This window comes from Podarcis liolepis (assembly GCF_965112155.1).
Source record: "Podarcis liolepis genome assembly, chromosome: 3".
In the NCBI taxonomy this organism is placed as follows: Eukaryota; Metazoa; Chordata; class Lepidosauria; order Squamata; family Lacertidae; genus Podarcis; species Podarcis liolepis.
The window spans coordinates 82,241,554-82,263,965 of NC_139557.1; the positions used below are offsets into that span (position 1 = coordinate 82,241,554).

The following is a 22,412-nucleotide window of genomic DNA, read 5'->3' on the forward strand; positions in this document are numbered from 1 at the left end:
ATCACTACTACCCGGAAGCTAGGACGACGCGTGCGTGGTCTGGCCGAGGGAGATGGCGACGTTGTCGGAGTTGGAGCTCGAGAAGTCTGACGAGAGAGATGGCGAGGGAGAGGTTGATGATGGAAGCGGCTTCACTCTGGAGGAGGTGCTGCGCCTCGGAGGCACCAAAGTAAGAAAGAGGCCCTGAGGCGGCCTGGAAAGGGGTCCAGGGAGGTCCCTACGCATCTCTTTCCTTCCACGTGGTGGGAAAGGGGTGAGAGCCTTGGGTCAGCCTGGCTCTTTTCCCTCGGAAAGGATGGGCTTTAACAGGCGGAGTTTCTCCAAAAGTCGAAACAAAATAAAAAAATTCCTTCCAGTAGCACCTTAGAGACCAACTAAGTTTGTTATTGGTATGATCTTTCGTGTGCATGCATCTTCAGATACATGAGATAAGAATCCAATGTCTCTATTCAGACCAGGCCTCTCCATGGTTTTAAGTCTGGTAATAAGTTGCAATTCAGCAACTTCTCTTTCCAGTCTATTTCTGAATTTTTTTTTAATAAGACAGCAAAAGAATTTCAGAAATAGACTGGAAAGAGAAGTTGCTGAATTGCAACTTATTACCAAACTTGAAACCATGGAGAGACCTGGTCTGAATAGAGACATTTGATTCTTATCTCATTATACATGATAAAGCTATTTTTAGCTGTCCCACCCCTTGCTTTTTCCTGTAAGACCAATTGCAGTCGTTAACAGTTGTCAACAGGTTTACCACACCTATCAGCCAATCACCTATTCCCACCACCCTTCTGAGTAATAACCCTCCCTACTGTGTCACTATATATAAGGGACTGGTGACTTCTGTTTCAGTGTATCTGAAGAAGTGTGCATTCACATGAAAGCTCATACCAATAACAAACTTAGCTGGTCTCTAAGGTGCTACTGTAAGGAATTTATTTTGTTTTGACTATGGCAGACCAACACGGCTACCTACCTGTAACTTTCTCCAAAAGGGCATTCGCCCTGGAAGGAGACGTCATCTGTCTAATGTTGGCTTCTCACATGTTGCCGTCTTTTCAAACTGGTGGAAATAAATGGCAGATCTGCTGCATGTGTAGCTTGAGGGGTTACACACATAGTATGTGGGCAGCGAACAATTTTTGTTTTCATTTTTAGACATCTCCTCCCTCACTGGGTTATATACAAAGAGCCTTCTGGCCCCGTGTGGACCAACAGATAATATTGTAACAGAAATGTGCGGCCACAAATTCTTACGTCACGACTAACCTGTTGTCCTTAATTTTTTTATGTGCAGCCAGTGATTAAGACAGTTTTTTCTGATTTTTGTACATGGTTTTTAGTAAAACAAAAAATAAAAATCCAGCACTATGAGAGCAGGTGGGACAATTCTTAATACTAGATAGTCCTTACATTGGTGGATATTTCAGAGGTGTGCAAGTAAATTAGAAGCAGTAATGGGCAATGTTGTCTGCGTATGTTATAAACCTATTTGCAATATGGATGTCTTATAATGCATGCACTGTCAAATGATGTTATCCATGAACACGCTGCTGAGACAACTTGTTACTTTGTTTTATGCAGCAAGATTATATCATGCTCGCTGCTTTGGATGAGACCGAAGAAATTGTAGATGGTGGAAAAAAAGGTGCCATTGATGATCTGAAGGATGGTGAATTGGAGGCATTTATAAAATCACTGGGTGTGAGCAGCTATTCAAAAAAATTCCTGGTTGCAGCAGATGAAGAAGAAGAGGGAGAAGCAGATGAAGGAGAACAAAAACTACGAAAAAAAGAGAAAGTCAACCAAAAGGAAGTAAACAAAACTACAGTAGCAAAAAAAGAAAACCAAGTGAAAGGAAGTAAAGAAAAAATAGAGTCAAGTAATGCCCAAGATAATAAGAAACAGTCAGTTCCCAATAGTGCTTTGTTGCATGGAACAAAAAAAGACAAGGAAGTGGACACTTTTCAGTTTCATGAGCGGCAGATACTACTTATAAAACCAGGGGGCAAATGGTATGATCTGGAGTATACAAATGAATTTTCTACTGAACCCCAAAATCAGTCCCTTGTATCCAAGTATAAGGCTTTGGCTCAAAAGCTTTACCAACAAGAGGCAGACCTCTGCAAGAGTAAGGCAAATCTATGGAAAGGATCATCATCAGCTTGGATGAAAACTGTAGTATCCTCAGGGACTCTTGCTGACAGAATGGCTGCCATGACCCTTCTTATCCAAGATGCTGCTGTGCACTCACTTCAGTTTATAGAGACCCTGGTGAATCTGATAAAAAAGAAAGGTAGTAGAAGGCAGAGTTTAATGGCCTTGGATACTTTCAAAGAGCTTCTCATGACACATCTTCTACCAGACAATCGTAAGCTGTACACTTTCTCCCAACATCCTTTTGGCTCTCTGGAGCAGCTCTCAAGTGGCAACAGAGACTCGAGGGACAGGCGCCTGATCTTGTGGTATTTTGAGCATCACCTGAAGCACTGGGTGGCTGAATTTGTGCAGGTGTTAGAATCACTGAGTCATGATCCCCTGGTGGCAACAAAAACCCGTGCTCTTGTTGTTGCGCATGAACTTCTCTGCAACAAGGTAGAGGAAGAGAAAGCTTTTCTTGTGCAGTTAGTAAACAAACTGGGAGATCCTCTAAACAAAATAGCCACCAAAGCCTCTTATCTGCTAGAGACTCTGCTTCATAAGCATCCCAACATGAAAGGAGTGGTGTGTAATGAAGTGGAGAGGCTTCTCTATCGATCAAACATTAGCCCCAAAGCACAATACTATGCCATCTGCTTTTTGAACCAGATTGTTCTTAGTCACGAGGAGAGTGAGCTGGCTAACAAACTCATTACACTCTACTTTTGCTTTTTTCGGTCTTGTATCAAGAAAAAAGACGTTGAGTCCAAAATGCTTAGTGCTCTCTTGACAGGGGTGAACAGAGCTTACCCTTATGCTCAGACTAGTGATGAAAAAATAAAGGAGCAGATGAATACTTTGTTTAAGGTTTTGCACCTTGCGAACTTCAGCACTGGCATCCAAGCCTTGATGTTGCTGTTTCAAGTAATGGATTCTAATCAGACTATATCTGACCGATATTACACAGCCCTATACAAGTAAGCATCTCATACATTTTGATGTTTCTATTAAGTCGCGTTTTGTAGAATATTTACTGCTGATCAGTTTTTTATGGTTTATATGAATTTAAATTGTGAATATTGTGATGGCAAGAGAACTACTTTGTCCCCTTTTGGATATCAGTAGATGCCCTCAGTAGATGCACATCTGTAATGTGGAGGTTTTTTGTTTTGTTTTGGTTATTATTGGTATTCTCCAGTTGATTATCCTTTATTGAAGCAGGGTTGAGCCAAGAGCCTCCTATTGTACCGGTTTTTCTTTCTCCTTCCTCTGAACTCAGTTTACAGAACAATCTTAAGTGGGGTGAGGATTGAAGTGGCGGATGATCCAAAGGCTTGCTGGCTTGCACCATCCATGGTGGCATAGAACATGCTTCTTTTTGCCTCTGTACTTATTACAAACCCTTACATTGCCTCTCCAGTTGAAAGAAATGGATGTCCATGGACCTTTCTGCTAGCATAGTGGAGGACTCACCAGCAAAGGTCCCATCCCCTACCCTAACCTGATTGTCAGTGGATCTGAGTGTTAGGTTGCTCTGTGAATGTTTAAATAAAACAAATGTAGAGATCCGAAGGCCCACTTTTACCCAAATTTTCAAAAACAAAAGGAAAAAGAATGAAAAATAAAATAGGTTCCCCCCATTTTCCTGTCCCCCTCATGCCTTCACATATTTTATAAAATGTGACTAATTATGGGATATTATTAATTAACCAATGGTCCACTTTAAACTAGGGTGAGAAAAATTTTTTGTATCAACAGTAGTAGTAAATGATGCAGCTGTCATATGTTGGCCTGTACCTCAAATTCAGAAGAATGAGTGAATTCATGAGGTTAATGCTGATAATTATTATTTTGTTTTTGCAGGAAGCTGCTGGATCCAGGATTAGCACTGTGTGCCAAACAGTCTATGTTTCTCAACCTTGTCTACAAATCTTTGAAGGCTGATATAGTACTGCGGCGGGTGAAAGCTTTTATAAAGCGATTGCTTCAAGTCACCTGTGGTCAAATGCCACCATTCACCTGTGGAGCTTTGTACCTTGTGTCCGAACTTCTGAAAGTAAAACCAGGGTTACGAGTACAGCTGCAGGATCATGTGGTATGATATCCGTCTTATAGAGTTGTTCTTAGCCTACCTTTGTACAACTAGCTGTTGACCTCAATTTTAAAAAAAAATGCTTTCAATCCACAATTTTGGCTTTATATGCTATCCCTGGAACGTAACTTATCAGAGTTTTGCATGATCACCACATTGGTTTTATCTTAAAACTGATTCATTTCCTAGGAATCTGATGATGAGGAACATTTTCATGACCTTGAAGAAGCTGAAGAAGAGGAGGAAAATTTTGTAGATGTTGATGAAGAAACAAAAATAATAAAAACAGAAGAATCTGTGAAACCTCATGACCCAGCTTCAGGAGCTTCATGGGTACATCACCAAAATCTAGCAGGTAAAAATTGAAAAATTGTGTGTGAGATTCATCTGGCAGATGTTGACTGGAATGTTTCAGGTCCTAGTAGACGGTATTAAATTCTGCAAACTTTAATCTGAAGGTCGTTACCCAAAGGAAACTTTCCTTATTCAAACTTGTTTATGTGGGGGGGATTGAATGGAGCCAGAGGAAGGCCATCTGCTAAAAGTGTTTGGGAACAGTGTCAGTAGATAAGACATTGCCAGGGTTATGGGCCATTGCTGCTGCTGTATTAACAACTTTCATGAGACATTCGCTACTTAAGTGGTGTCCCCCCCATAGTTCTATTTCTGTCAGTAAAAAGTGCTTTAAAAGTCATGTCTCATTCACTTCTCCACCCATCTTTTGAGTTAGGCTGTTGTCATTTCCATTTTACAGAATGGAAACTGAAGCCATGAGACTTTGGCTGGGCTCACATAACTCCTCTCATGTCCAAGTCCAGAACTCTTAATTTCTTGTTCACTCTGGTTTCTGATCTGTTCTAGACATCTGGCAGCTCTGTGTAATAATGAGAGTATTCTTCTTTCAGCTAATCCCACCAGATGTTGCAATTGCACTAAAAGAAACTGGCTTACCTTCCCACTCTGCTTTCTAAACCAACATGCATTTTGCAGACTGGGTTGTATGAAATTAGAGCAGGGCACAGAGATTTTTGTTGTACCTTTTGTGGTGTTACTGCAGAAGGACTCTCCTGTCTTTAAAATGATAAGAAGATCAGGAGTAGTTGATGAGGGATGATGGGAGTCCACAACATCTGGAGGGTACCAGGTTGACTACTTCTTTGTTGGATAACTAGGTGTTCCCCTTTTAAGTATCTAGATCTGTTTGTCTTTGATGATACAAAACATGTCTTCTTTTTCAGGGGGCAAGAATTTGGGTAGCTATGACCCATTACATCGAAATCCTTCATACTGTGGAGCTGATAGAACAAGTTTTTGGGAGCTAAAGAAGGTACCGTTTTTTCATGAGCACCAGGAATGTGGCTTTTGTGGGAGGGATCCCAGACAACTTTATTTTATTTTTGCAGAATTTTCCCTTTAACAGTGGATTTGGTATCATTTCATTGGGTTGGATCCAGAGTTAGAGTAGGCTCATTTAAATCATTGGTGTAAGTTAAGTCTCTTGGAGTTCATCAGACCCATTCTAAGTATAGCCAAGTGTGGAGTCAACCTGTTGAACAAGTTTTAAGAGGAGAGAAGCCTTGTTCAAAGATTAATTCTGGCATCTCTCTTATGACTTTACATTGGAACAGGTCTAAGATAACTTCCACCAGCTTCATCCAGCATAGACGCTGCTCAGGAATTATGGGAGTTGCAGTCCAACAACATATGGAGGTCATCACGTTGGCTGTCTTAAGCCTACAGCTCTCTCTCTCTCTCCCTCCTCCCAATAGAGATTACTTCTCAACATAGGGGATGGTAACATAGTGCTGCAAAACATTTAGATCGACTACGTATCATGGGGATTTTCCATACTGGCACCTGCTGCTGGAGTTAGTCCAGAGCCCCTCTGATGAGTAGATTCATGTGATAAAAGTGGCACTTAATATTACATCTAATATGTGGAGAAGTCAGTTCCATAAACTGCCACATGGGGGATCATGGCCCCTTGTTATCTTGCTTCAAAGCTACTTAGGTAATTTATATACTTCAGCTACATTACAGACCAATCAAGAAGTAAGAAATTATTAACACATTTATTAACAGTTGGAACGGTAATAGACAGAACTTTACTGGTTTACTGTAACCAGCTGATTATTATGTACTGCAAAACAACATGTTTAGTATTTTATCCCCCTAGTGACCTGTTTTTTGTTAGTCATGTTAAGTTTTATGATTTACGTGTACAATTTTGTAGCAAGAAAATTATAAATAAGGGGGGGGGACCTGGAGTGAGGGTTAATATTTCCATTCAATCTGTTAATATGGTGCCAAAAACTTGTATTGGAATAAGATTTTATATTACAACATTGATTTTATTTTTCCAGCTTTCAGAACACTTTCATCCATCTGTTGCCCTCTTTGCAAAAACTATCCTAGAGGTTAGTTGAATTTCTTACTTTTTCCCACTACTTTGGTTGCCCTTTTGGGTGTCCTGTCACATGTACTTAATGATTTGGATTGCACATGAATAGTTATTTCCAGACAGAAATGGGGGCAACAAGTAAATGGGGGAACCATTCTTGACACAAATATTTTTTCCTGTAGAAAACCAGATTGGCTAGGGTTTCCACCTTGCTACAGATATTCAAAGCAGGAGACAAGGCAGTCTTGTTTCTGCCTGTCTCCCACCTGTCCTCTTGTCCACCCCTTTCTTCACTTGTTGTGTGGCACACCTGAAATCCTACATAGCAGAGCAGGAATAACCACTGCTGCCTTCCCTCCACTGAAAGGGTTGTGTGTGATCCAGGCAACCTATTTCATCTTTTCCTTCGTCTGAGTAACATCACTTATTTGTCTGCTGAATCCAAACATATGTGATTCTTTTGCCACTTCCATTCATGTATTGATGCAAACTGACACTATGAATGTTAACTTTGTTTCAGGGGAATTACATTGAATACACAGGTGATCCTCTGCAGGACTTCACTCTAATGAGATTCTTGGATCGTTTTGTGTACAGAAATCCCAAAGCTCCTAAGGGCAAAGGTATGGACCCTAGCAACATTTGTCAGGTGTAGCAGATAGGTTAAGGTTAATAACAATTAATTTTTTGTGTGATTTCTTGACTTTCTAATGCAGAGAACACCAGTAGCGTGGTAATGCAGCCAAAGAATAAACAGTCCATGAGTGATGTACGAAATCTTGCGGGTAAGTAAGGAGCTTTCATTCTAAAGATTATAGTCAGCGGTACCCTGTTCGTAAATACAATGCATTGTAAGATCCATCACTTTCAGTGGAAGATATTTGCACAATGGGTTTTATCCAATATTGTCATTCCATTCAGGAATGGAAGCACGGCCAATTTTTGCCAATTCCTCCTTCCTGCAGCCCTCATGCTGTTGTGGAGGGTCCCCCATCCTCAGTAGTAGATGAGGGAGGCCTTGGAAGGGGAATTGACAAACATATCCCCCCAAAAAACGTTGTGATCACGGCATCAAACAGAAGGGTGATAACATTTTTTTTAACATTTGGATGCAGGAAATAACAAGTGTTCCTTTGATGTAGCTAACACTCTTCGCTGTTAGATGCCAGAAACCTTATTCCTTTTATCATAAGTGTATCATAAGAGTGAGTCGGAAAGACTATGGTTTGTGCAAGTACAAACCGTTCTGTTTTGGGGGAAAGCAGGCAGTAAGTCACACCTAGTTTGCTGTTCCAGCAAGCACTTGGGTAAATGAGGGCTATAATTTGCTTTTTTCACACGACATCTCCTGTTAGTTCTGTATAAAAACATGTAAACAAATTTATATTGATTGTGTAAGTGGAAAACCAGAAAAATTCTGGAAGACTGTTAAACATAAGAAGAGGATCAGGTCAGTGGCCAGTCTAGTCCAGCATCTTGTTCTCTCAGTGGCCAACCAGATATCTGCGGGAAACTCACAAGCAGGATTTGAGGACGAGCCTTCTCCCCTCCTGTGGTTTCCAGCAACTAGAATTCACACGCATTACTGCTGTTGGCTGCAGAGGCAGAGCATAGCTATCGTGGCCAGTAGTCTTCAGTGGCCCTCTCCTCCGTGAATTTGTCCATTCTTTTAAAGTCTTCTAGGTTGGTGGCCATCACTGTCTCCTGTGGTAGCAAGATCTATAGCTTATCTATGTGTTGCATGGATTCCTTTTATCTTTCCCGACTCTTTCAGCATTTAGTTTCATTGGATATCTATGAGTTCAAGTCTTATGAGAGAGGCAGAGAACCCTTTCTCTACTTTTCTCCATGCTGTGCATCATCATATAAACTCCTATTGTGTCACCTCTCACTCATCTTTCCTCTAAACTAAAAAGTCCCAAACGCTGCAATCTTTCTTCAAAGCGAGTCACTCCATCTCCTTGATCTATTTTGGTTGCCCTTTTCTGATCCTTTTCCAACTCTGTAATATCCTTTTTGAGGTGGAACAATCAACATTGCACACAGTATTGCAAATGCGGTTGCATCACAGATTTGTATAATGGTATTATGGTAGTGGCCATTTGCCCACTTCACTGCTGCTGCACACCGGGTCAACAGCTTCATCTATTATGACCCCAAAGTATTGTTCCTAGTCCATCACCATCAGTTCAGAAGTAGTAAGTGTGAAATTTGCCCTGACATGCATCACTTTACACTTGCTTACATTGAATTGCATCTGCCATTTTACTACTCATTCATTCATTTATTTTGGAGAGGTCCTTTTGGAGCTCTTCACAATCTCTTTGTTTTGTTTTGTTTCAATGACCCTGAGCAATTTAATATCATTGGCAAACTTGGCCCCTCACTGGTTACTTCTAACTCTAGATTGTTTATGAGCAAGTTAAAAGCCCACGTCCCGATACCAATCCCTAGAGGACTCCACTTTCTCTGTTTGGAGAATTGTCCATTTATTCCTCCCCGACTTCCTACAACTTAGTCAATTTGTGATCCACAAGAGGATAGCTATTTCAGAAGGAGAGACGTCGCATTAAGAAAAAAGAAGGAAGGGGGAGTGATGTTATTGGATACAGAGTTCATTGTTAGAGTCTCAGAAGTAGGATCCAGATGAACAGTTAAGGCCTTAACTCATTAACATTACGGCTAAGGATATTCATGTTATGTAAACACCAGTAATGATGTGATACACAATAGTGGTTTTGTGGGACCTCTCAAATTTCTATTTGTAATCCATGTTCCCATGGTATCCTATAACTACATTTCTTCTGCCTAAGTGATCTAAGTAAGAAAAATTAAATTTAGCTTGGATTATATAATAGATTTATTTGATTTACTGTTTAATATTAGGTTATTTTTTAATTTAAAAGTTAAATTCCTTTTACATTCTGAACTTTTATGCTCTGGACCCCCCCCCCCATTTTTTATAGACTGGGTGAGTGAGGGAGGGATATTCATTTTGCACAGAGAGATTTAGTTGATCTCACTGGATTGATTGATTTTGAAGCTAGCAGCCCTAAAGACATTGCTTAGGAAAAATGTGTATGACGTGGCATTTGAATAACCTTTATAGCAAGTTAATTTGATAAACAACCATCAGTTCTTTGTTATTTTATTTCCAGTGAATAGCAAGGAATTCCTTGCCCAAGATGAAAGCAAAATCCCAGTAGATGAAGTCTTTTTCCACAGGTATTGACATATTTGATTGTGACTTCCATATGTTCATTGCTCTTAATTTGGGGAGGGTTTATTCTTGGAGATGCTTTCTACTGTTGTGAAAGTATTACTGCAAATCATGCCCATACATTTTTATAGGATAGGGAGATCACGGCTGGGGAAAATGGATATTTCAAATTACTAGATAAGATCAGCGGAGGAAAAAAGATTTTTATAAAACACATCCATTTCTAGACAACAGTTCCTTGGAATGTTCCATACATCACAGCAAAACAGCAGGGAATTTGCCCAGAATAACTGTGCTGTTATGGCTCATGTTCTTCCATCAGGTCATCAGCAGCACCTGTGTCTATTATGGGATGCACTGGTTGGTTGCTGGTGATTCTGTTTCAGCCCTGGAGAAGGCAGTGTACATGCATCTGCTTGCAAATAAGACAACTGCTTATCTAGTCTTATATGACCAGAATAAGAATCTGAAAATGGCAGATTATACCCAAGCCTGTCTGGCGCATAGCTAGCCCTATCTCTATAACCTTTTGGAAGTGACTTGTCTGTTAAAATGGATATGAAGGAATGGGCTTTTTTATGCTGAAATGGGAAAAATGCTAAGTAAGGTAGGAGATGTGGGAAGATCATTACAGGTGTTTGAACGTAAACCAGATCAATTTTATGTTATAATTCATGACACATCAGATGTTTACTGTAGTATTTTGCCATGGAGGAGGGTGAAGGATATATAACCCCCCACAAGCGCCGCGTGGCAGCATGCCTTTCTGTTAGCGTTTGGAAAGAAATGCCCCCACAGTAGCCCTGAACCAAAGGCTCTTTTTGCCAGCAAATTAATGTTGTGACATCACACTGATAAATCAACTTGCTACCCTGATATTACATGGTGGTACTAGCCTAATTATCTTTATAATACAGGAGTGGGAAACCTCAGGCCTGGGGACCATACATGTTCCTCTCGGCCTCTCCATCTGGTCCTCATAATGTTCCCCAGGCCACACTCTTCACTGGGCCTGCTTTGCAACCCAGATGTTTTTGTTGGGCTGGAAAGTGTCCTTGAATTCTAATGCTTCTTGTCTGGATAGAACATAGAGAGGGGTGTGGGAGTCTGTGTAGAAACCAGCCTAAAGCACAAAGATAAAATTTACATGAATTGCTCCGCCCGCTTTTGCCTCTGGCCCTGCCCACCACTGGCATCTGGCCCCTGAAAGGTTGTTGCAATAGGAAGTAATGACTTTAAAACAGTAGGAAATTGCTTGATGCTTAGGCAGGTTTAACATCTCGAAATATCCTTATTTTGTAAGTTCACCAAATCAGGATGTCTTAATAACCATGTTTTATACGAATGTGAAAACATTTCTTTTTTCTTTTTAATACGCAGATTTTATAAAAAGTTGGACTTGGAGAAGGAGAAAAGGAAACCTGCGAGAGATGATGAAAGTGTGGAAGATGTGGATGATGAAGAGTTTGAAAGAGCTTTAGGTAAGACTTGTCCCATTTTTCACCCCAACCAGCCTGTAATTAATCAAAGAGATGTAGAGGACTTTGGCTTCCCTTGAAGAAGGGTAGTAATCCTTTGGCAGTTCAATCAGTAGATGGAACTCAAGGTTATGTGAATTTCCAGTTCAAAGATGTGGGTGGGGAGATGAGCCAACTCAAGCTAAACAACTGCTTACACTACAGTGTTGCCTGGTTGCTCATCTGGTATTTGCTCCTCTAAAACGTGGCAAATTCCAGATTTGACATTTGGTCTTGGTGGGTTGTTAGGTGGCAGCTGCTTCATGCAAGAATATAGAGCACATTGCAAATTATAACAAATTGCACTTTAAAACAATTTGTTTTAAATACCAAATCAAAATGTTTTGATTTTGCCATCTTTTTTCTTTCAGATTCATTTGAACATGATAGTTATTTTGATACACTTGTCAATGAGGACCTTAATTTTGCTGAGTAAGTTTTTTTAAAAAATGGTAATAAATAGAGTTTCTGCATGGGCACCATGAATGACTGGATAAAGCAATTAGAGTAAATGGGAGTGTATTGTGTATGTGCATTATGTCACAAGCTCTTCTAAAACGTTGTGCTCTGTGGGGAAAAAGTTTGTTAAATATACCTCAAGTGTATTCAGAATCCCCCTTCCCTCCTGAAATATGGCTACATTACTTCTGCAATTATGAATCAACCACATTACAAGGAAGTTGATGCAATTTCCGTGTAAAACGAACAGCCAGACTTCATCTCCCTTGATCTCCTTAGTTATGATTTAGTTTTGGGGAGGAGGAGATTTGAGAATCTGAGTTGTGACTCCTAGGGGTGCAGACAGTTGTGAAGATCAGGGCACCTTCTTCCCTTTTCCTTGGAAAGCATTTGTATTCTGCATTTGTATATCTTCTACACTGGCCTGCCCAGTAACTTTTGGCCCGCCAGGTGTCATTGTACTTAGCATGGCCAATAGTTGAGGACGATGGGAGTTGTAGTCCAAATGCATCTGTAGGGCTGCAGGTTCATCCTCTGTACTGTTAAGTATGTTGTGAATCAATCTAGCTGCTTTTATCCTGCTGCCTGGCAAATCTCTCTCTCTCTATATATCTATCTATCTATCTATCTATCATCTATCTGTCGGAGAGATGAGAACCCTGCTGCTGAATGGGCCTGAGCTAACTTATCTTGTAGATTCCACTCCCATTAGTATTCCTTTTTCATCTGTAGGCATGTATTAGGAGGGTGGTGTAATCTACCTCTTACTTGCAATCAGGTAGTAGTTTAGAGTGATGAAAGCTGCAACCCGATACACACCACGTGGGAATAGGCACTACTGAAAACAATGGGGTTTAGAATTGCAGAGTCAATGGTATGATGAGATGTATCTTCTGAGCGATTGAGTGTGCTGCTTTATATGTAAACATGGCTTGAAATAGTTTACTCTTAAATGAAGGAATCTCAAAGGACAGCTCAACCACATTTAGCTTAAGAGATCAGTTTTTCCACGGATGGATCACTTTGGGTTCCTTCCCCCTACCCCATTTCCACTCCCTCTTAGCTGAACAGTTTGACAGCACACAGCACTTCCCCCTTGCTGGCTCAGAAAGCAGGCAAAGTGATTTTCACACGCTTATTGTGTGCTGGTGTTCCCACTGCCTTAAATTTCATACACTCTGAAATGTTAGTATTACAATAAAACAGGCTTTTGGGTGGAATACTGATATGCTAGGATCTTGGTATATTATATAAGGAGTTTATAGCAGATTTCATTGAACAATTCCCTTGTTATTTAGCATTGTGAAAATATCTGTAGAGTACTTTATGAACTCATTTATTGTGGAAATACTCTTGTTATGTGCCTGATAATTTTGGAGTGACCCTATGGGCATTCAGCCAGTAAAACCCCATAAACCAGCTTTGCAATTTGCTATTCCTAGAGCAGGCAGTTTTACTGGTCAAAAGAGAATTGATCAAGTAATGGTCTAGTATTTTGTAAAGCTGCTAACATTCTGTGCTGTATCCAGTGGTATTGTCCTGTTTGCACAATGTCTTTTGCTTTCCTAATGGAACTTACCCTCCCACCCCCTGTAAAATCCCCCTAAATCTATTCTGGGGCATGCAAGGAAAGGAGATGAAGTGGGATTATTCTATGGATAGAAACCACCAAAACCTGTTTAGTTATGGTATATGCATTAGTTTAACAAAATTTGAGTGTTTTGTTTATAGACTAAAGTCTGTATTGCTAGTTGTTTGTGATCTTTGTAAGCATTATGAGAAAGTTGGATAGGTGGATTTTCTAAAAGCTTTTTAAATTGTATTTTTAAATCAAATTCTAGTAATATAAAAAGCAAAGAGAAAAAGAAAAGCCAAAGTGATGAGGAAACATTGGATGATTCAGAGGAAGATGATTTTGATGACCTTGATGATGAGGAAGTGTCTCTGGGTAGTATGGATGAAGACTTTAGAGAAGATCTTGATGAAGATGGAGGGACTTTTATGGATGTCTCAGATGATGATAAAGCTTCAGGTAAAAACACGAATGCACTTAATGCCAAATTATTAAATTGCTCGCTTTGTTAAAACACAGATTTTAAATGCCATAGGTAGGTAGCTATTTTTAAACCTACTTGTTTGCCTTAGTGTTCCACCAGATATTTATGTGATTTAGCTGGAGCAGAAGACCACATAAGTTAGGTGTTGTGGTGGACAGATCCGAAGGATGCGTGTGCCAAGGCTGATAACGAATCATCAGAAATAAGTGTTGCATCTACTCTTGCATCCTGTAGAGCAGTGTTTCCCAAACTTTAGTCTCCAGCTGTTTTTGGACTATAACTCCCATCACCCCTAGCTAGTAAGACCAGTGGTCAAGGATGATGGGAACTGTAGTCCAAAAACTGCTGGAGACCCAAGTTTAGGAAACACTGCTCTAGAGCCTAATTTCATGTTAACACTGGGTCACATTAACACTGTTGATTAAACTAAAATGACAGTAATTGGACCAAGGTGTAGTATTTTTATGTGCACCAAGCATGGTTGAATGAACGGTGCTGTCCTATTGCATTTTCAGTATTCAGAAACACACCGTAGAAACATCTGAGCTGACTAGGAGTAGCTGTTTTGTGGAGTCCATACATAGGAAGTGAGATAACCACAATGTTTCAGGCAGTTGGTTACTTTCTCTGCATGAAAGCTGAAGGTGTTTTCATATTGACAAATCATCTGTTTTATGATGTAGTCTGAGTAAAAGTTTTAATAGCTTTCCTTTTTGATAGATGACAATGAAGAGGAGCATGTCAGGCCTGCCAATAAGAAAGGCAAAAGAAAAAAAGAAATGGATTTTGCTGGATCGATGAAAGGTAACATAAAGACCTCTTAATATTTGATAAAAACTGAGACAGCCTTGGGTGTCAGAAGGCTGAGGGGTTTTGTAGCAGCCTGCCTCTCTGCTAGAAATGTGACTTGTCACTAGTTTGCAGTCTTTTCACTCAGAAGTTTCTGAGAGCGCCAGGGGTCTGTATTAGCTGTGCTGGCTAGATATAAGGCACTTGAGCTTCTATCCTATATCCTCTTTCCTAGAAGTAAGCCCTACTGAACTCAGTGGTATTTACTTGGGCATCTAATTGTATAGGATTGCACTGGTCATTAATAGACCCATTAAAGGAAAATGACGCAGGAGACAGAATTTACTCACCTAATCACATTGACTTTTAACATTATGTTTTGGTTAGTGCCCGAAAATCTGCATGTCCAGTTAGAGGAAGGAGAGGTAGGAATGAACTATAAGGTATTAAGAAACCCAGAGCAGTGTGTAGTTGTTATGGGGGAGACAACATGTGGTTGTGATAGAAACTTCACTTACTCTTTGTCAAGAAATAATTATTTCATTTTCATATCAGACACAGAAAACCAGATGGAAAGGATTAGTTCAGTTTTCAGCAGGATAGAGTTTTCTTTCAGCTGTACACCTGAAGTCTTATCAGAGATGACAAAGGATAATTGGTTTAGAACTTGATTTTAAAAATGCAATGGTTAGATTATATTAGCCCAAGCTCTTAAAGAACTAGCATGTAAAATTGCTAAGGTACTTTATAGTTAGCAAAATCCCTTTCCGTACCTAGAGGAATAGTAAGTGGTAGACTATTTGATACCAGGGACAGTGCTGTCAAGAAAGTTAGAGATCATTTGTTTATAAAACATTGAGAAAATGTTTTTAAAAGGATGGAGTTTTGAAATATAGCACCTTGTTGCAGATAGTGTAGAAGAGCCTGAGAAGTGCTTCTTGGGAGTCTCTTCCTGTTTCCTGCTCAAATCCATTCCCCACCCAACACACACTTTGCGTTTTGTTCTTCATGTAGAATAAATAATTGCATATTAATGTTTTAAAGGGTCAAAAGAAAACAAGAAAAGAAAACTGAAAGACACTGGCATCCTTGCTACTGCAGAAGAAGTAGGTGCCACCAAGTTTTCTATTTTTTAAAAATGTGTTTGCTCTGCTGGTTATCAATGTACTAATCATCATCTTTCTTTTGAAGTTTGGTTCCTTGCTGGATGAAAACATTGGGTCCAAGTTTGATAGTATTGGGATGAATGCAATGGCTAACAAAGATAATGCAAGTAAGTGAATTTCCCTATGTTCAGCAAATATATTTACCTGTCAGGCATTCCAAATGCTCATGTGATGGTTTTAGAAAGGCATTTCAATTAGTTTCATTTGAAACAAATGGAGGAGCATATTGATTTCTATCCTCCTCTTTCTCCCAAGTGTCCCTTCTCTTCCCCAGTGCCACCCCTATGTGCACTGCACACTTCATGTCCCCATCTGTCCTGCGTTGAGCAGGAAAGTCTGAAAAGAGCTTCTAAGTGTGTTCTGAAGGGTGCTTCTAAATGCCTTCGAAGGATTCCTGCTCAAGAGGAAGTTGATTCACTCCAGTGCATTTAGAAGCCCTCTTCAGACCTTGATGCTCAACTCTGGAAGGTGGCTGGGATGCATCTGGAGCACACAAAGCCTTCCCACTTTGAGCCTCATGGGATCCTGTTGGATAGGAATCCAGAGGGCTTAAGATTCCAGTTATATGATTAGCACTGAATCTTCAACGTGATATAATTCATTCCTCATTGGCCCAAATTACATTTAAGTTTGAAAAATGTAAGTTGTTTGAGACAAGATGGACTGTTGAAGGTGAGGAGGGAACTTTGTATTTATTTGTACATAAAGCATTTTGTGTTTTTTAGGACAAAACATAGCAGAGAATTTCTCGGTCATGAATCTCTAACTCAGGCAGTATTCTTTGCATCCATAAAACTCAATGCCAGATTTTCCCAGGATGTAGTCACTCCAAACTTATCTATGTGCTCTCTGTCTTCCTCCATTAGATGTCAAGCAGCTCAGGTGGGAGGAAGAACGCAACAGGTGGATTCACAATAAGGATGTGAAGAGCATCATCAAGCAGAAAAAGAAGTTTAGACACAAAATGCTGAAAAACAAACACAAAAGTAAAAAGACAAGAAAATAAATATGAAGATACTTAATGTAAACATTTTAAAAAATATTTCTACTTACAATTAGCTTTTGCTGATTAACCATGCTGCTTCATCTTTCTCCCTTTTCCCATGAAAACCAGCGTATTCATTACATTTGTAATAAACTATGAAAATAGAAGAGAGTCTTTTTTATCTTTTGCACAACTGAATGAAGATTGACATTTGAAGATCTAATTTTGATTGACTATCTTTCTGATAAAATTGTAGTAGGATTTCCTTTTTATCCGCACTGGATTTTTTCTTTTTAAGTGTTGGGGGAAAAGAATTACACCAACATTAATTATCACATACCTTCTAGGATTGATGGGTATCTCCTATGCATTTTTTGTCTGAAATCTGAGAAAATAAAAATGTTAAGTTTGTAACAACAGTACAGTGCACAAGATTTCAGTCACAAAAATTAAGTAGTGTACATTTTATTACATGGTGGCTACATTTCCTAGGTTTTTTTGGTCAGTCATAAATACCTGTGATAATCTTACAGGTAATGCAGCAACTTGGTTGTTTAGTCTCCTCAGGCTGTATTTCCAGTTGAAGACTTGCAGAACTTAGGCTTGTCACATTGGGCACAAAAGTTGAAAAAGGGAAGGCTATCAGACTCATGTATATTTTAAAATCTCAGTGGTAGGAAGTCTTAAGATAACACAAATTAATCTTTTAACACATTGCATCACTGGTCTAAAACATCACAGGGGGGATGTATAAAGTTCTTATTGTCTTGAGATCTGTAGGGAGGGCAGTGCCTTGCCCTTCGGCTGCTCTCAAATCTAGAATGTGCCCTACCTTTCACTTTAAAAGTGGCATAGTGGAGGTTGTCATGGTCTATCTCAGTTTAAGGAAGAACAGGTGGTGGTGGTTGTTTTTTTAAAGGTGTGCCACAGAGTTCTATTACAATAGTAACTCAAATTCTCCTCGTCTATCCTGAGCATTTCCTACCCAGATACCAATGTAATGCTTAGAATCATAGAATCATAGAGTTGGAAGAGACCACAAGGGCCATCGAGTCCAACCCCCTGCCAAGCAGGAAACACCATCAGAGCACTCCTGATATACGGTTGTCAAGCCTCTGCTTAAAGACCTCCAAAGTAGGAGACTCCACCACACTCCTTGGCAGCAAATTCCACTGCCGAACAGCTCTTACTGACAGGAAGTTCTTCCTAATGTTTAGGTGGAATCTTCTTTCTTGTAGTTTGGATCCATTGCTCCGTGTCCGCTTCTCTGGAGCAGCAGAAAACAACCTTTCTCCCTCCTCTATGTGACATCCTTTTATATATTTGCTTGTTGTAATGTGCAAAAGTATCCATGCCAGATAAAGCATGGAGGAAGCTTTTTTCCGTTACATGAGTATACAACAACTCCACCCAAAGGAGCCCTGTTCTTAAGTTAGTACACAGAAGTGAAAATAGGATGCCTGAATGTGAAATATCAGTCTAGGTTGGGAACAAAGACCTGCACATAGCAGCACTGCCGAATCAGCGCCAGGCCTATCCATGGCAAGCAGGGAAGATCTGAAATAAGCTTCTACACATTCTTCCTTGATTGAAAGTACATGCCTCTGTGCAACTGAACCTAGAAAAGTGTTAAAGTGTGAAATGTGCATACCTGGCATAGGCAGGGTTTGTGTGTGCAGCCGCATGACCCCTATGCAAATAGATGTTTTCTGTTCAGAGACAATGCCTGTGAAAAATTGCTGGTGACTGGTAGTATGATACATGACAACCTAAGCAGGCTAAAGCCTGAGACCTACTGTAGTTGAAATAATTCCAAAAACTGAAGAGCTGTTCCAAGCAAACAGCTTAACAGCTATATCAGGAATTTTGCAGTAAAATTAGAGAATGCCACCTTCAAGGGAAACTTCCTAATAGGCAATGGATATAGTTACTCAGAGGGGACCCGGGTGGCACTGTGGTCTAAACCACAGAACCTAGGACTTGCTGATCAGAAGGTAGACAGTTTGAATCCCCGCGACGGGGTGAGCTCCCATTGTTCGGTCCCAGCTCCTGCCCACCAAGCAGTTCAAAAGCACATCAAGTGCAAGTAGATAAATAGGTACCACGCCGGTGGGAAGGTAAACAGTGTTTCCGTGCGCTGCTCTGGTTCTCCAGAAGCGGCTTAGTCATGCTGGCCACATGACCCGGAAGCTGTCTGCGGACAAACGCTGGCTCCCTCAGCCTATAGAGCGAGATGAGTGCCGCAACACCAGAATTGTCTGTGACTGGACCTAACCTTTACCTTTTTATAGTTGCTCAGTAGATAGAATGAATGTAAATGAGTGAGTTCAGAAAGAATGTGTGATTATGTTGGTTATAATACAAATACTGAAATTCCTAGTGTGTTTTCTAAATTTTGCAAATGGAAATAGGCTACTCTGCTTAGTCTTCCATTTAAGAAATGAACTAGATTTCAATGTATATCCTACTTTTATGTGTAAATAGCACTAATATTCTTATGACTGCAAATTCTCTGGTCAAAACGCTCTGTGGATTGACAGTTATTTGAAAAAGTAATGAGACACATAGTTTGTTACCTTGATTATTATCCATTTTAACATATAGTGCATATGCGCTAGCAACTCCGATAATTTCCACTAATATAACTCCTTTGAAAATCTTCCTTCCAAGCTCAGGATTCATGGCACAGCTAGTCCCAAGTTCTAGAAACGGAGGGGAACAAACATTTCATTAATGACATAAAAATGTTATCAGAACAGGAAATAACTGATTTGTATATATGGTTTGATCAGAGGGATACTGAAGTATATTTGAAGAGAGGCCCCAACGGGCTATAAAAGGAGAAGAGAGAACTAGAGGCAGGATTTGCTTTCCACTTACTGTGCTCTGCTGAAAGTTCCAGTCCCTTCTCTTAATATTGAACATGTACTTATTCAGACAGTCATCCTTTGCTACATGGAGAATGCTGACAACTGTGTAGCAGCTCAGAGGCTGTGCTGTGAATTAAGAATCCATCAGTTGAAAATTTAGCTATGGCCTTTAAAGTTGAAAATTTAGGTGGCCTTTTAAGCATACAACTCTGAGTCTGCAATAAGGGGAAACTTAACTTGACAAAGCTGATTTTTAAAATCATGAATGAGAAGTACTTTGAACAGTCTTTAAAACTTTGGACTTCAAGGTGTAACGGTAAATGCAATTTCTAAAGTAGCTGTGACAGGCTATTTCAGCAAACAAAAGGAATCTTGTGGCACCTAAAAGACTAAATATTTTATTATGACAAGTTTTCAGAGGACTAGTCAATAAAAACTGATGTTTCAATAAAGTGATTGTCTTTGTTGGAATTTGTGCTCAAAGTAATGAAACATGGTAAGGTTCCCATCTCCTGAGGATTCCGTACATGACCTCAGACACTACTGGTGAGGTTATGTATGGCTAATCCACTTACATGTTTATCATGGATTGACTGTAGAATAAAGGGATGGTGTGCCAGTTATTCAGCACAGGGGACACTTTCAATTTATCCAACTTGAAGTCAAAAACAATATTCAATAGACACTTTGCAGCTTGAGCCAAGAGCTCAAATTAAGCACCTATCCACTCCAGTGTACAGGGAACCAAACTGTAACCATACTTCAGAGGGCTAACTGGGATGGTAGCTTAGCAGTGTGATCCTAAACATGAATTCAGATGGGGCTTACTCCCTGGTAAATGGTGATAGGATTGCAGCCTTGATTTCCTACACGGAATGAATTTATGTGCTGCAAATGGTATACCATCCTATGTGCAGTTTGACACGAATGGTGAAAACATGTCTGTTATGTTGCATAATAATAATAAATTATTTGTACCCAGTGCATCTGGCTGGGATTCCCCAGCCACTCTGGGTGGCTCCCAAAAGAATATTAAAAACAGGATAAAACATCAAACATTAAAAACTTCCCTAAACAGGGCTGCCTTCAGATGTCTTCTAAAAGTTGTTTAATTCCTTGACATCAGATGGGAGGGCGCCACTACCTAGAAGGCACTAATTGCATAGTGGACTGCATTATCATTTAAGGATCTTTTAAATGATATTATTTAATAATCTTGCAACGTTTTTAAGTTCTGTGGGTTTTGTTTGGTATTGTATATGGGTGTTATTTCTTTCCCCCTCCCCCTTTTCGCATCTTACTTTAACCTGTGCAATTATACACACACACACACACACAATATTTATATATACCGTGTTTATGGAAGACAATCTTACTCGGCTACGAGTGATCGCCCAAAAAGAAAGATGATTTATATATAAATTTGTATATATAGTTAGTTAGAACTGCAGGGGATCAACTAGAAGTACAACCTGTGCAATTTCCCTTACAGAAGTCACCTGAGCTTCCAATGGGCGCATCCAATGGGCCAGTCTAGGCAGCCGAAGGCAGGACAAGAAGCATCTCTCCTCCTCCCCATGGAACTGCTATCGGCCTACCCTCGGCTGGCCACGTGACTTCAGCCCGCCCCCCAACCAGCAGAGCAGACAAGGCAGGAACAAAAGGACTTCCTCCTTTTTTTGCTTCTTCCTCTTAGAGTCACTTTCGCTGCTCATATTAAGACACAAAGGCTGCAGCCGTACCTCGCCGTCTCCAAATGTGAGAGCGGCGCTTTACCGCCGGTAACAAACGCAAAGGCGCCCGACCCGGCGCGGCTCCCAGCACCGCGTCCGCCCTTGCGTAGTCCAGACCCACTTCCGGGGTGGAAGTGCCGAGGCACGCATGCGCATGGGCGCGCGGCACCTTCATTTCGCGCATGCGCTCAGCCTTCGTTCCTTCTCGCCGGTGCTGGAGAGTTCGCGCTGTGCTCCCTCTGTCGGTCCTGTTGGGACTGGCCGTGTCACTGTGCTGCCTGTAGGTGGCAGTGTAACGCAGCTGTGTCCTGCCGATCCGCATAGAGGAAGGGGCAGCCTTCCCTGCTACCATCGGCTTCTGGAGTGCAGAATTTCCCGCCGCAGCTGAACATAGGAACGTCGGCAGCTGCCTTATACGGAGTCAGTCTTTTGGCCCACGCAGAGAACATTCACAGCCCTTCCCAGAGATACAGGGAATTGAACCTGACATCTTCTGTATGCCAAGCAGTTGCTCTGCTACTGCGATCTTCTGCAAGCTCATGGAGCCAGAGTACACGCGTGTGGGAAAGATTGGGCTGTAAAGTCACTTGCAACCCCCAGCTAAAGTTAACAGCAACGAACAGCATCGAGGCCGATTAAAACATTTTGTAGAAGAGAGTTTGCTTGGTTTTATTTTAAAATCTTCTTTTACGTTTCAAGATGCCCATCAAAATAATGCAATTCAAGTCAACAAGTAGAATGGATATAATAGAGAAGTACCATGAGGTGGAACCAACGAACCATCAGAAAATAATTGCATGGGACATTGCACAGTTAAAGAGTTAAAGCATTATGTAACAGCTAGAGAGAATGTTTGCGCTATAGTATTGGAAGGTAAAATTGAGAGTAATAATAATAATAATAATAACAACAACATCAACAATAATAATGCCGCCCACCTGGCTGGGCTTCCCTAGCCACTCTGGGCGGCTTCCAACAAAATATTAA

General features: G+C 40.5%; 2 protein-coding genes across 2 annotated transcripts; one reads left to right on the plus strand and one right to left on the minus strand.

Annotated features, from left to right (window-relative positions):
- Positions 1-9: 9 nt before the first annotated feature.
- CEBPZ (CCAAT enhancer binding protein zeta) lies at positions 10-16,989 on the plus strand. Its single transcript, XM_083496810.1, has 16 exons — positions 10-169; positions 1,582-3,113; positions 4,000-4,231; positions 4,418-4,583; positions 5,467-5,555; positions 6,592-6,645; positions 7,150-7,252; positions 7,346-7,414; positions 9,788-9,854; positions 11,230-11,330; positions 11,738-11,798; positions 13,667-13,857; positions 14,603-14,686; positions 15,716-15,777; positions 15,863-15,944; positions 16,704-16,989. The coding sequence occupies exons 1-16, from the start codon at positions 53-55 to the stop codon at positions 16,841-16,843; spliced, it is 3,150 nt and encodes a 1,049-aa protein (XP_083352936.1). The 5' UTR covers positions 10-52; the 3' UTR covers positions 16,844-16,989.
- Positions 16,511-21,806, minus strand: CEBPZOS (CEBPZ opposite strand). Its single transcript, XM_083497005.1, has 5 exons — positions 21,435-21,806; positions 19,399-19,524; positions 17,163-17,207; positions 16,891-16,975; positions 16,511-16,804 (listed from the first exon to the last, which is right to left on the minus strand). Exons 1-4 carry the CDS (start codon positions 21,775-21,777, stop codon positions 16,893-16,895), a joined length of 597 nt encoding a protein of 198 aa, XP_083353131.1. The 5' UTR covers positions 21,778-21,806; the 3' UTR covers positions 16,511-16,804; positions 16,891-16,892.
- Positions 21,807-22,412: the final 606 nt, after the last annotated feature.

Coding starts and splice junctions, on each gene's coding strand:
- CEBPZOS (XM_083497005.1), bottom strand. CDS start 21,777: ATGGTAGCAGGGAAGGCTGCCCCTTCCTCTATGCGGATCGGCAGGACA. Junction 17,208..19,398: donor TAAAATGGATAATAATCAAG/GTAACAAACTAT, acceptor TTATTTTCTCAG/ATTTCAGACAAAAAATGCAT. Junction 16,976..17,162: donor ATACCCATCAATCCTAGAAG/GTATGTGATAAT, acceptor CTATTTTCATAG/TTTATTACAAATGTAATGAA.
- CEBPZ (XM_083496810.1), top strand. CDS start 53: ATGGCGACGTTGTCGGAGTTGGAGCTCGAGAAGTCTGACGAGAGAGAT. Junction 11,331..11,737: donor AGAGTTTGAAAGAGCTTTAG/GTAAGACTTGTC, acceptor TTTTTCTTTCAG/ATTCATTTGAACATGATAGT. Junction 11,799..13,666: donor GAGGACCTTAATTTTGCTGA/GTAAGTTTTTTT, acceptor ATCAAATTCTAG/TAATATAAAAAGCAAAGAGA.